Source organism: Muntiacus reevesi, chromosome X (assembly GCF_963930625.1).
Source record: "Muntiacus reevesi chromosome X, mMunRee1.1, whole genome shotgun sequence".
In the NCBI taxonomy this organism is placed as follows: Eukaryota; Metazoa; Chordata; class Mammalia; order Artiodactyla; family Cervidae; genus Muntiacus; species Muntiacus reevesi.
The window spans coordinates 34,846,929-34,861,455 of NC_089271.1; the positions used below are offsets into that span (position 1 = coordinate 34,846,929).

Sequence of the window (14,527 nt, forward strand, 5' to 3'; positions counted from 1 at the left end):
TGTCTCACACTTAACGTGTCCAAAAAGAGCTATTGGTTTCCCCATAGCCTGTCCCTCCTGAAGTCTTTCCTGCCTCAAGAAATGACTTCATTTCTTCCATCACTTCATTCCATCACTTCAGTTGCTTATGCCAAAAACCTTAGCATCATCACTTATTGTGTTCAATCTCTGATTCTACTGCAGTCAGTTAGCAAATTTTGTTATCTCTACTGTCGAAAGTATATCTTATATTGGATCATTTCTTACCATTCTTCTACTACTCTTCTGCAGCCATACTTCATTCCTGAGGGTTGTTTCTTTTGAGCATGCCAAGTCATTCCTATGTTAGAGTCTCTGTATTTGCTGTTTTCTGTATTTAGAATACACTTAAAATTTTTTTTTCCCATGATTTTCTTCCAGAGTCCTTTATATCTTAGCTCACGTTTTCCTATCGGTTCTTTTTGGAGTTCCCCATATAAATGAGCAGCCCCAAGACATTGTACTCTGTTTCACCTTACTTTACCTATTTATTTTGTTGTCAGTGTCACCTCACTAGAATGTAAAATCCATGAGAGCAAGGACATCGCCTGTTTTATTCACTATTGTACCCCAAAGGCCTAGAAAAATACCGACACAGAGAAGGCATTCAGAAACTTTGTTGAATGAAAGATTGAATTAGATACCCATGTCTCATCAAGTCTTTCAGACGACACTATTTGGACTGAGCAAATATATTCTGGGTTCCCAAAACACTTTTAATATTAACAAACTATTACTGCTTTTACAGGTGACTCATTTCAGAAAGTGGAATTAGCCCTGACAGGCTCAGGACTTCCAGTCTTACTTCAGTTTGATCCTGGAAGGGTTCTTACTTTTGCACCTTGTTTCATGGGTGGACATTCAGAGATTCATTGTGTTATGCAAAATCGATCCAAATCCCTTCCTCTGATGTACCACTTTAAAAAAACTGCACATTTTAAAGTTGATCCTCAAAAGGGCAAGATTGATGAAGGATGTATGCAGGTAAGATTATCATTCTATGCTTTCACATACTTTAAATATTTTAAGGTTGACTAAAAAGCCATGCAGAGGATAAAAGCCTACATTTGTTGCACCAATGTTTAGAAATTTAATCTCTTTTGTGGCCTAGTTATGAACACTTTTGTATCAGTACCTGTACAATATTCGTAATTATTTCTTACGTGCCTTTCATGTGCCAAAATAAAAAACCAACACTGTAGAGAAAGTAAAGAAGTGCAAAACATAGTTACTGCTCCTATGGATTTTTTCTTTTTTCCTGAGAGAGTATTTATCTATGTGCCCAGGAGGTTTACCCCTAAACTTAAATATCCAGCACGGAGCTTTGACCCTCTCTCACAAGGGTGGATCCAGGAATGATCCTGGAGCCCGCGTCTAGGGCAGTGGAACCCCAGGGACCAGAGGCGGGAAGCCTCTGAGCCAGCGGCTGCTGGTAGCAGCAAATGGTGAAACGGCGGTGGGAACCAGGCCTTCTTCCCGATCCCAAGAGCTGAGGATGGTTGGCCAAGCTTGGGCGCACACATGTGGGGGCAGTGGAAGTCCAGTGCCATGTGCAGAAGCTGCAGCCTGGTTCCGACCCAGTGCCAGGAGAGAGGTGGTGGCGGCAGTTTTGCCACCAAGAGGCCCAGGTCTTGCACTCCTGTGAGGCGAGGCGGTAGGGGGAAAGCAGGCCCTAAAGTCTGAGGACTAGCCGAGGGATGCATCCTCCCAGGCCCGCTCTTGAGAGGCTGGTGTGGAAGGCGCCCTGCAACTGCCGGTCAGGGGCACCGTGCATCGGGGGCACAGTGAGGCGTGGGGGGTCGAGGCTGGCGTCAGGAGGCTCGCCGTCACCCGCTCAGTGCAAGAGAAGTCTCGGCACAGGTGCTGGTAGCTCGGGATGGACTCGCACGCGCCTCCTGCTGGACGCGTGCGGCCACCGCAGCCAGGTCGCCACCTGGGGCCGCGCTGCCTGCCGGCGGGGTCCATCCGGGTGGGCGGTGTACCGGGGCCGCTCCCGGACCTCGGCGGCTTGGGTCCCGCTGGCCTCGGCTGCGTGGGCAGTGGATGCGCCCCAGCTCTGGCCATGAGCCCCGGGCGGTGAGCGGACCCAGCCCGCGCCGCCCGGCCCGGTACACCCTGGCCTGGAGCAGCCCCGGGGGATGAACCTGGGACGCCGCCTCCTCCTCTCCAACCCTCTGCTGGGTAAGAAATTTTTTAATGCATTACGGAAGCGTCAGACATACACACAAACAGATAGGGTTCAAGAAGAATGCCAAATGTCTTAAAACAAGATCTGTAGCAAGGTGATATAGAACCTCCAGAAAAAGAGACACAGATGTATAGAACAGACTTTTGGACTCTGTGGGAGAAGGCGAGGGTGGGATGATCTGAGAGAATAGCACTGAAACATGTATATTATCAATTGTGAAGCAGATCGCCAGTCCAGGTTTGACGCATGAGACATGTGCTCAGGGCTGGTGCACTAGGATGACCCAGGGGGCTGGGATGGGGAGGGAGGTGGGAGGGGGGATCGGGATGGGGAACATATGTAAATCCATGGCTGATTCATGTCAATGTATGGCAAAAACCACTACAGTATTGTAAAGCAATTAGCCTCCAACTAATATAAATAAATGGGAAAAAAATAAAAGAACCTCTAGCCAAATAGAAAGGTGTGCCAAGATGGCAACATAAGAGCCAGACCTTGAAGGCTGAGTTGAATTTTCAAATTGGAAACAATGCTTAATTGGCGGAGGCCTTGGAGAGCTTCCCATGCAGAGCACAGAGGTTGAACGCCAAGACATACCTGTGAGCGCTAAGGACACTTTCTAGATGTCCGGTTTGCTTTTCCTCACTACTCAGTTCTTTCCCAGATCGTCTGCCACTTGTTTTGTGTTTGTTTTAAGTAAACTTTTATTGGAATGTAGCCGCTCTTATTTGTTGCCTATTGTCTATAGCTGCTTTCATGCTACAAGGGCAGGTTAAATAGTTGTGAGTTGCATGGTTCATAAAGCCTAAATAGTTACTGTCTGGTAATTAACGGAAAAAGTTTGCTGACTCTTGCTCTAAACACCATTAGACAGGAGTGGTTTATTTCACCTGGGGTTCTTACCTTATCATCTTTCCTCCGATGCGTAGTGGTTTGGTTCAAGAGCTATTGTATACATGTTTAAATGCATGCAGTTAATATGTATAACTCTTCCTGCTTCATTAGAATGACACTCCCTCCCCCCATTTTCAATGGAGCTAATTAGTCTTCAGAGAATAACACATGCTAACCATTATGCAAAACATTTTCTTTTTAATGGCTTCTTAGACTAAGCACAGCACAGCACATAGACTTCCTTTAGTCTGTCTCTTAATCTTACCAGCGTAAGTCATATTCTCCAGTAACCTGCATATCTTTCAAAACATAGCTGATTTTCTCTGATCAGAGAAGCTCGCAAGGATCACAGGAATCTGGTCAATTTCTCTTAGCAGCCAGCTCCACGTGTTAAAGAGTTTGAAGCTGAAAAACCGAGTATCAATTTTCTACAGAAGCGCTTTACACGAGGAAGAGAGAGTGGAGAGGAAGTTGAGAAAGAATGTAGTGAGCGGAACAAAATGAGTGAAAGATTTTAAAATAGTAGTGTTTTAGAAAAGATGAAAAATAATAGCCCAAAGAAAATAAAAGCTCTGATGAATTTATAATGTGGAAGGATATGTCCTACATCCTTTGTGATACTTTACTTTTGCTAGTTGAAATAAGATGTTTCAGAACTTATCGCAGCATCCAACTTCAATTTTGATTAACATTATCTTAAGAATGTGCCAAGTACCCAGGAAACAAGAGAAATATTAAAGGATGAAATATATAGAGGGAAATGATAGTAATAGGCTATTTTTAAATTTGTGGGTGTGTGAGTCACTTCAGTTGTGTCCGACTCTTTGCGACCCTATGGACTGTAGCCCACCAGGCTCCTCTGTCCATGAAATTCTCCAGGCAAGAATGCTGGAGTGGGTTGCCAAGACCTTATCTAGGGGATCTTCCCTACCCAAGTGTTGAACCTGCATCTCTTATGTCTCCTGAATTGGCAGTCATGTTCCTTACCACGAGCACCACCTGTTCAGTTCAGTTCAATCACTCAGTTGTGTCTGACTCTCTGTGACCCCATGGACTGCAGGACACCAGGCCTTCCTGTCCATCACCAACTCCTGGAGTTTACTCAAACTCATGTCCATTGAGTCAGTGATGCCATCCAACCATTAAATCCTGTGCCGTATCCTCCTCCTGCCCTCAATCTCTCCCAGCTTCAGGGTCTTTTCAAATGAGTTAGCTCTTCACATCAGGTGGCCAAAGTATTGGAGTTTCAGCTTTAACATCAGTCCTTCCAATGAATATTCAGGATTGATTTCCTTTAGGATGGACTGGTTGGATCTCCTTGCAGTTCAAGGGACTCTCAAGACTCTTCTCCAACACCACAGCTCAAAAGCATCAATTCTTCCACACTCAGCATTCTTTATAGTCCAGCTCTCACATCCATACATGACTACTGGAAAAACCATAGCCTTGACTGGACGGACCTTTGTTGGCAAAGTAATGTCTCTGCCTTGTAATATGCTGTCTAGGTTGGTCATCACTGTTCTTCCAAGGAGTAAGCATCTTTTAATTTCATGACTGCAGTTACCATCTGCAGTGATTTTGGAGCCCCCCAAAATAAAGTCTGCCACTGTTTCCCCTTCTGTTTGCCATGAAGTGATGGGACCAGATGCCATGATCTTAGTTTTCTGAATATTGAGCTTTAAGTGAACTTTTTCACTCTCCTCTTTCACTTGCATCAAGAGTCTCTTTAGTTCTTCTTCACTTTTTGCCATAAGGGTGGTGTCATCTGCATATATGAGGTTATTGATATTTCTCCTGGCAATCTTGATTCCAGCTTGTACTTCGTATAGCCAAGCATTTCTCATGATGTACTCTACATATAAGTTAAATAAGCAGGGTGACAATATACAGCCTTGACATACTCTTTTTTCCTATTTGGAACCAGTCTGTTGTTCCATGTCCAGTTCTTTTTTTTTTTTTTTTCAATTATTTTTATTAGTTGGAGGCTAATTACTTCACAACATTGCAGTGAGTTTTGTCATACATTGACATGAATCAGCCATGGAGTTACATGTATTCCCCATCCTGATCCCCCCACCCCCCCCCCCCAATTCCCCTGGGTCCTCCCAGTGCACCTGGCCCGAGCACCTGTCTCATGCATCCCACCTGGGCCGGTGATCTGTTTCACCATAGATAATATACATCCTGTTCTCTCAAAACATCCCACCCTCATCTTCTCCCACAGAGTCCAAAAGTCCTTTCTGTACATCTGTGTCTCTTTTTCTGTTTTGCATATAGGGTTATCATTACCATCTTTCTAAATTCCATATATATGTGTTAGTATGCTGTAATGATCTTTATCTTTCTGGCTTACTTCACTCTGTATAATGGGCTCCAGTTTCATCCATCTCATTAAAACGGATTCAAATGAATTCTTTTTAATGGCTGAGTAATATTCCATGGTGTATATGTACCACAGCTTCCTTATCCATTCATCTGCTGATGGGCATCTAGGTTGCTTCCATGTCCTGGCTATTATAAACAATGCTGCGATGAACATTGGGGTGCACCATGTCCAGTTCTAACTGTTGCTTCCTGACCTGCATACAGATTTCTCAAGAGGCAGGTCAGGTGGTCTGGTATTCCATCACTTTCAGAATTTTCCACAGTTTGTGGTGATCCACACAGTCAAAGGCTTTGGCATAGTCAATAAAGCAGAAATAGATGTTTTTATGGAACTCTCTTGCTTTTTTGGTGATCCAACAGAGGTTGGCAATTTGATCTCTGGTTCCTCTGCTTTTTTGAAAACCAGCTTGAACATCCGGAAGTTCACAATTCGCATATTGCTGAAGCCTGGCTTGGAGAATTTTGAGCATTACTTTACTAGCGTGTGAGATGAATGCATTTGTGCGATAGTTTGAGCATTCTTTGGCATTTCCTTTCTTTGGAATTGGAATGAAAACTGACCTTTTTCAGTCCTGTGGCCACTGCTACATTTTCCAGCTTTGCTGGCATATTGAGTGCAGCACTTTCACAGCATCATCTTTTAGGATTTGAAATAGCTCAACTGGAATTCCATCACCTCTACTAGCTTTGTTCATAGTGATGCTTCCTAAGGCCCATTTGACTTCACATTCCAGGATGTCTGGCTCATCGTGATTATCTGGGTTGTGAAGATCTTTTTTGGATAGTTTCTCTCTGTATTCTTGCCATCTCTCAATATCTTCTGGTTCTGTTAGGTCCCTACCATTTCTGTTCTTTATTGAGCCCATCTTTGCATGAAATTTTCACTTGGTATCTCTAATTTTCCTGAAGAAATCTTTACTCTTTCCCATTCTATTGTTTTCTTGTATTTCTTTGCATTGATTGCTGAGGAAGGCTTGCTTATCTCTCCTTGCTATTCTTTGGATCTCTGCATTCAAATGGGCATACCTTGCCTTTTCTCCTTTGCTTTTGGCTTCTCTTCTTTTCACAGCTATTTGTAAAGCCTCCTCAGACAGCCATTTTACTTTTTTGCATTTCTTTTTCTTGGGGATGCTCTTGATCCCTGTCTCCTGTACAGTGTCATGAATCTCTGTCCATAGTTCATCAGGCACTCTATCAGATTTAGTCCCTTAAATCTATTTCTGACTTCCACTGTATAATCATAAGGGATTTGATTTAGGTCATACTTGAATGGTCTAGTAGTTTTCCCTACTTTCTTCAATTTAAGTCTGATTTTGACAATAAGGAGTTCATGATCTGAGCCACAATCAGCTCCCAGTCTTGTTTTTGCTGACTATATAGAGCTTCTCCATCTTTGGCTGCAAAGAATATAATCAGTCTGATTTCAGTATTGACCATCTGGTGGTGTCCATGTGTAGAGTCTTCTCCTGTGTCGTTGGAAGAGGGTGTTTGCTGTGACCAGTGCGTTCTCTTGGCAAAACTCTATTAGCCTTTGTCCTGCTTCATTCTGTACTCCAAGGCCAAATTTGCCTGTTACTCTAGGTGTTTCTTGACTTCCTACTTTTGCATTCCAGTCCCCTATAATGAAAAGGACATCTTTTATGGGTGTTAGTTCTAGAAGGTCTTGTAGGTCTTCATAGAACCATTCAACTTCAACTTCTTCAGCATTAGTGATCAAGGTATAGACTTGGATTACCTTGATATTGAATGGTTTGCCTTGGAGACGAACAGAGATCATTATGTCATTTTGGGGATTGCATCCAAGTACTGCATTTCAGAGTCTTTTGTTGACTATGATGGCTACTCCATTCTTCTAAGGGATTCCTGCCCACAGTAGTAGATATAATGGTCATCTGAATTAAATTCACCCATTCCAGTACATTTTAGTTCACTGTTTTCTAAAATGTCAACATTCACTCTTGCCATCTCCTGTTTGACCACTTCCAATTTGCCTTGAGTCATGGACCTAACATTCCAGGTTCCTATGCAATATTACTCTTTACAGCTTCAGACCTTGCTTCTATCACCAGTCACATCCACAACTGGGTGTTGTTTTTGCTTTGGCTTGGTCTCTTCATTCTTTTTGGAGTTATTTCTCCACTGATCTCCAGTAGCATATTTGGCACCTACTGACCTGCGGAGTTCCTCTTTCAGTGTCCTATCTTTCTGCCTTTTCATACTGCTCATGGGGTTCTCAAGGGAAGAATACTGACGTGGTTTGCCATTCCCTTCTCCAGTGGACCACATTTTCTCAGAACTTCCACCATGACCTGTCCGTCTTGGGTGGCCCTACACGGCATGGCTCATAGTTTCATTAAGTTAGACAAGGCTGTGGTCCATGTGATTAGATTGGCTAGTTGTCTGCGATTGTGGTTTTCAGTCTGTCTGCCCACTGATGGAGAAGGATAAGAGGTTTATGGAAGCTTCCTGATGGGAGAGACTGACTGAGGGGGAAACTGGGTCTTGTTCTGATGGGTGGGGCTATGCTCAGTAAATCTTTAATCCAATTTTCTGTTGTTGGGCGGGGCTGTGTTTCCTCCCTGCTATTTACCTGGGACCAAACTGTGGTGGAGGTAATGAAGATACTGGCGACCTCCTTCAAAAGATCCCATGCATACACGTCTACACTCAGTGCCCCCAACCCTGCAGCAGGCCACCACTGACCCACGCCTCCACTGGAGACTCGTGGACACTCACAGACAAGTCTGGGTCAGTCTCTTGCGGGGTCACTGCTCCTTTCTCTGGGTCCTGGTGCACATAAGCTTCTGTTTGTGCCCTCCAGGTGTCTGTTTCCCAGTCCTCTGTAAGTGCTGGCAGCTCTATGGTGGGGTTAATGGCGACCTCCTCGAAGAGGGCTCATGCCATAGCCAGGTCTGCTGCACCCAGAGCCCCCGCTCTGCGGCAGTCCACTGCTGACCCGCACCCCCACAGGAGACGCCCGACAGAGTTCCGTCTCAGTCTCTGTGGGCTCCCCGGGTCCTGGTGTGCACAGGTTTGCTTGAGCCCTCTGAGGGTCTCTGGCAGGAATGGGGTTTGATTCTAAATGCAGATTCGTCCATCCTGCCATCTTGCTGGGGCTTCTCCTCTGCCCTTACACATGGGCTATCTCCTCACAGCTGCTCCAGCAAAGCACAGCCACCTGGGAAGACGTTTAATTTATGGTAGGAATAAAATTAGTTACAGTTGATTAGGGATGGGCTGTCCCTAATGGTTATATTGAGAAAATATGTAGGATGGCCAACAATTTAAGTGGATGCCATATGAAAATGTTAATTCAGTTTGAGTGAAGAGGGCATATCTGAGTGTTTAGAGAAGATACATGGGTGACAGTTGATAAATATGTGAGTGAAGAGATAATGAATCACTGTTGAGAAAGGAACATTTAAAGAGGGTGTAATAAAGGGTCTTTTCTTTCATATTACATGAATTTTTTTCTGTTCACATAGGTTTTTAATTTCTGTAATGCAAGACAGACCTGAAGTATATTTGCCACTTAAATTTTTGGTCAGCATATAATCTTCTGGGCATAAAAAGGAATATATACTTTTGTACACCTCTGAAATCAATTTGGAAATTTCACATTGAGTGGGGCTCCTGGGAACTCCCAATGCTATATAAAATTTTCAAACTCAAAAAATCCCATACCTGATAGGTAATTTCCTAACATAATTTTTAGCCCTCTACATTTCTAGATTTCTTGAGCAGTTATAAGTTTCAAATTAATAAAAAATGAATGTAAGAAATGTAGAGGACACTAGAGAACTATAACTTCCACAGGCTGGTCAAATAGCCTCTAAGTATTTGGAAGTATGGTAAGATTATTATTTTCCTTTAATACCAACTTTATTGAAGCATCATTCACATACCATAAAATTTACACACTTAAGTATACGATTCAGTGGTAATTAGTGTAGTCACAGAATTGCGTGACTATTAGCACTGTCTAATTTCACAATGTTAGCATCACCCCAAAGAGAAACACCATGTCCTTTAGTGATCACTCCCCCTGCTTCCCACTCCTCAGCCCCTGGTAACCACGAATCTCTTCTATCCGTATAAATTTCCCCTGTTCTTTGCATGTCATATAAATATAGTCATATCGTATGTAGACTTGTTTCTGGTTTCTTTGATTTAGCATATCTTCAAGATTCATCAATGTCGAAGTATCAGTACCCCATTGCTTTTTACGGCCAAATCATATCCCATGGTATGGCTATACTACCTTTTGTTTATCCATTCATCAGTTGATGGCCATTTGAATTGTTTCTACCTTTTGGCGGTTGTGAAGAATGCTGCTATAAACATTCATATGGAAGTTTTTATATGGATATGTTTTCTTATGTATGTAGTTTTCACTATAGAAACAAAGTGTAATAAAACGAAGGGGGAACTTTAAAACTTTGAATACAGATCAAGGTGCTCTGAGGGATATAGCGGTAAATATACAGTTTATAATTGCCCCACACATCCCCAGTTTTATGCTCAATGTTCTTTATTTGTCCTCAGCTTTATTGAGGTATAATTGACAAATAGGACTAAGGTGCACATGAGTTGGAAAGATCCCCTGGAGGAGGGCATGGCAACCCGCTCCAGTATTCTTGCCTGCAGAATCCCCATGGACAGAGGAGCCTGGTGGGCTATAGTCCATAGAGTCACAGAGACAACTGAAGTGACTTAGCATGCATAAGGAAGAAGGCAATGGCACCCCACTCCAGTACTCTTGCCTGGAAAATCCCATGGACAGAGGAGCCTGGTAGGCTGCGGTCCATGAGGTCGCTGGGGGTCAGACATGACTGAGCGACTTCACTTTGACTTTTCACTTTCATGCATTGGAGAAGGAAATGGCAACCCACTCCAGTGTTCTTGCCTGGAGAATCCCAGGGACATGGGAGCCTGGTGGGCTGCTGTCTGTGGGGTCACACAGAGTTGGACACGACTGAAGCGACTTAGCAGCAGCAACATGCATACATGCAAGGTGCACAATTGTTTTGATAAATGTGTACATTGTGAAATGATCAGCACAGTTAATCTAATTAACATATTCATCACCTCACATTTTTACATCTTGTTTTTATGGTGAGAATATATAAGATTTACCCTCTTCGTAAGCTGTAGGTATACAATATAGTATTGTTCACTATAGTCATCATGCTGTACATTAGATCTCCAGAATTTACTCATCTTAAACAACTGAAACTTTGTACTCTTTTGACCAACATCTCCCTATTTCCACCCCCACCCCTCTCCCCTGCCCCAGGTAGCCACCATTCTACTCTGTCCTTCCAAGAATTTGACTATTTTTAACTCACATATATTTCACATGTAAAATTCATGTAATATTTGTCTTTCTGTGTGTGGCTCGCTTCATTCAGAATAATGTTCTTCGAGTTCATCCATGTTGTCAGGAATGGCAGTATTTCCTTCTTTTTTAAGGCTGAACAACATTCCATTGTGTGTGTACTATATCTTCTTTATTCATTCGTTGATGAATTGAGGTTGTTTTTGATTCTTGACTATTGCAAATAATGCTGCAATGAACATGGGAATGCAGATTTTTCTTGGAGATACTGATTTCATTTCCTTTGGATATATACTTAAAAGGGGGGTTCCTGGATCATATGGTAGTTCTATTTCTAATTTTTTTGACATGTCCTCATACTATTTTCCCTGATTGCTGCCTAATTGCTATATCAGTTTACATCCCCACCAACAGCAAACACCAAAAAAGGTTCCTTTTTCTTCATAACCTCAGCAACCTTTGTTATCTGATTTTTTTTGATAAATGACCATTTCAACAGGTGGAATGTAATATAGCTCATTGAGGTTTTGATTTGCATTTCCCTGATGATTTCCCTGATGTTGAGCACCTCATATACCTTTTGCCATTCATATGTCTTCTTTGGAGAAATGTGTATTCAAGTGCTCTGCCCGTTTTTTAACCAGGTTATTGATTTGCTTTTGATTTGTAAGTGTTCCTTATATGTTTTCCATATTAACCCTTTATCACATATATGGTTCACAAGTACTTTTTTCCCTCTACAGGATGTCTCTTTACTATGTGGACTGTTTCTTTTGCTGTGCAAAAGCTTTTTAGTTTGATGCAGTCTTGTCTATTTTTTACTTTTGTTTCCTGTGCTTTGGGAGTCTTATTCAAAAAATTGTTCTCAAGACCAAATATGTGATGTTTTATGGCAAAGGAGTTGTACATAGTTGGACATAGTGATTGAGCCTTTGTGTGTGTTACTGAATTCAATTTGATAGTATTTGGTAGAGTTTTGCACATATATTCATAAAGGACATTAGTCTGTAGTTTTCTTGAATGCCTTTTTACATTAGAGTGAAATTGGTATCATGGAAAGAGAAAGTGTTATCTTTAATTTTTGGAATACTTTGTGAAGAATTGGTGCTCATTCTTCTTTAAATGTCCAGTAAAACTCACCATCAAATCCATCTGATTCTGGACTTCTCTTTGTCAGAAGTTTTCAGATTTCTGTTTCAATCTCTAGTTATCCTGTGGTTATTCAGATATTCTGCTTCTTCTAGAACCATGTTCAGAAGTTTGTGTCTTAGGATTTGTCCCTGTCATCTAGGTTATCTAATTGGTTGGCATGTGATTATTTATTGTTTTATTGTTCTGTCATACTCATTTTTATTGATATAGAGTGGTAGTGATATACCCTCTTTTATTCCTGATCTTAAGAAATTGAGTTTTTGCTGCTGTTGATTTTGACTTGGTGAGTCTAGCTCAAGTTTTTTTCAATATCATTAATAATTAAAAGACATAGTTTCAGGTTTGTTGATTTTCTCTATTGCTTTCTGTTCTCTATTTCATGGTTATTCCTTTCCTTTTGTTTGCTTTGTTTACTTCCTTTTGTTCTTCTTTTTTCTATTTCCTAAGATGGAAGTTAGGTTACTGATGAAAGGCCTTTATCTTTTTTTAATATTGGTGCTTATTGCTATAAATTTACTTCTAATCACTGCTTTTGCTGCATCCCATAAGCTTTGGTATGTTGAGTTTTAGTTTTTTTTATCTCAAAGTTTTCTCTAATTTCTCTTGAAATTTCTTCTTTGACCTATTGAGGTGTATTATTTAATTTCCGCATATTTATGAGTTTCCTGCATTCTCTTGTCTTTATTTGTTCTTTTAAACAATTTCTATATTTATATGCTCTATTTTGTGAGATGTTCTCATACTGCCTTTAAGTTTTTAGACATGCTTTTCTTCAGTCTTTTGAACATATTTATGATAGTTGACTTACTGTCTTTGTTTAATAACTCTAACAGTTGAGTTTCCTCAGGGACAGTTTCTATTTATTAGGTTGGTACAAAAGTAACTGTGGTTTCAGACCATGAATTTTAAATCATTATAACTAGGCAGAAATACATCTTTATAAATCAAAATAGAAACCATTATGATCAACACATTTTGCCAATGAGAAATAAGTTTGTTTATTCCTGTAGCATAAAAATCCATGCTGTGAAATTTGACGAACTCTTGGAAAGCATTTTCTGCCGCCTGCTGGTTGTGGAAGTGTTTTCCCTGCAAAAAGTTTTCAAGATGCTTGAAGAAGTGGTAGTAGATTGGCAATAGATCAAGTGAATGTGGCGAATGAGGCTAAACTTTGTAGCCTGATTCATTGAACTTTTGAAGTGTTCGTTGTGCAATATTTTAGGTAATTTTCAAATCGCTGAGAAGTTAATTTTGACAATTTTCCCAGTGTTCTCTTTCTGTTTGTGAAGGAGTAACTTTTTGGAGGCCCTTATTCTGCCATTCTGGAAGTATTTCAGTACCATTAATCTTAATTTTTTTCTTAGATAGTTTTCTAATAATGTGTATCTTAAAGATTTGTCAGAGCTGTGTATGATGTTTCTAAAGACTTTAATTTCACCATCAATAAGCTAGCTTGCCTTAAAATTTTGTAAGCAACATTTTTTATTTTCTTTTTATTTAATCCTAACAGTTTTCTGTTTTCTTAATCCATTTCAGCTGCTATAAGAATATACCATAGACTGCACAGTTTACAAGCAACTGAAACTTATTTCTAACTGTTCTGGAGGTTGGAAATCCCAGATTGGAGTGCTTGCATGGTCAGGTGTGGGCCCTCTTCCTGGGCACAGACTTCTTCTGATATCCTCACATGGTGGAAGGCTTCAGGAGCTCTGTGGACCCTCTTTTATAAAGGCACTAATCCTATTCAGGCTTCGATCGCCTAATTCTATCTTCTAAAGCATTAGAATTTGACAGAAGAGTTTCAGAACTTCCCTGGTGGTTCAGTGGTTAAGACTCCTTACTTCCACTTCAGGACATGAGTTCAGTCCCTGGTTGTGGGACTAAGATCATGTATGTTGTATGAAATGGCACAAAAAAGAAAAAAAAAACCACAACCCAAAACATGAGTTTTAGGGGTTCACAAATATTACCCAGGGATCGAACCCAAGTCTCCTGCATTGCAGGCAGGTTCTTTACCTGCTGAGTCACAAGGGAAGCCCAAAATATTCAGCCTATAGCAACTGATCACTTTTCTTCTATTTTCAGAATGTGACATGTTCATTCATTCCACATCAAGTTGGAGTCTTTAAAGTGAAGCAGTTTATAGAGATTATTGGCTCAGTGGCAGATGAAAATTTGCAGTCTTCATCACTGAAGCCTTTCCATCAGATATATTTATATTTTAATAGTGTCTGCAAGCCTTCCACCAAGAAAGTTGTGATGAAAATTAATCCTGGTATGCTATTAGGGGCGCTTATCAATTATTTATTTTTGGTTACTCTAGGATTATCTTAACACATTAATGTTTAACTGTGTATATCAAATGTGATCTAATCTAATGCTTCTAAACTTTTGCATGCATCTGGGCCTGTAAAAATACGTCACTGTCTTATATCCCATCATTGATTATTAAGCAGATCTTTGTTGAAGCCCAAATATTTGAATTTCCAGCAGATGCTGATGCTGCCATTTTGAAGATCTCACTTTGACTAGCACTGGTTTGGTGGTATATA

The 14,527-nt window shown here is 41.0% G+C and overlaps 1 protein-coding gene across 1 annotated transcript in view; it reads left to right on the forward strand.

The window, feature by feature from the left end:
- Positions 1–14,527, forward strand: part of CFAP47 (cilia and flagella associated protein 47) — a 490,506-nt gene that overhangs the window by 28,509 nt on the left and 447,470 nt on the right. The window contains exons 8-9 of the mRNA XM_065916701.1: positions 767–1,002; positions 14,061–14,250. Of these exons, the coding sequence (XP_065772773.1) occupies positions 767–1,002; positions 14,061–14,250 (426 nt within the window). The remainder of the gene's footprint in view (positions 1–766; positions 1,003–14,060; positions 14,251–14,527) is intronic.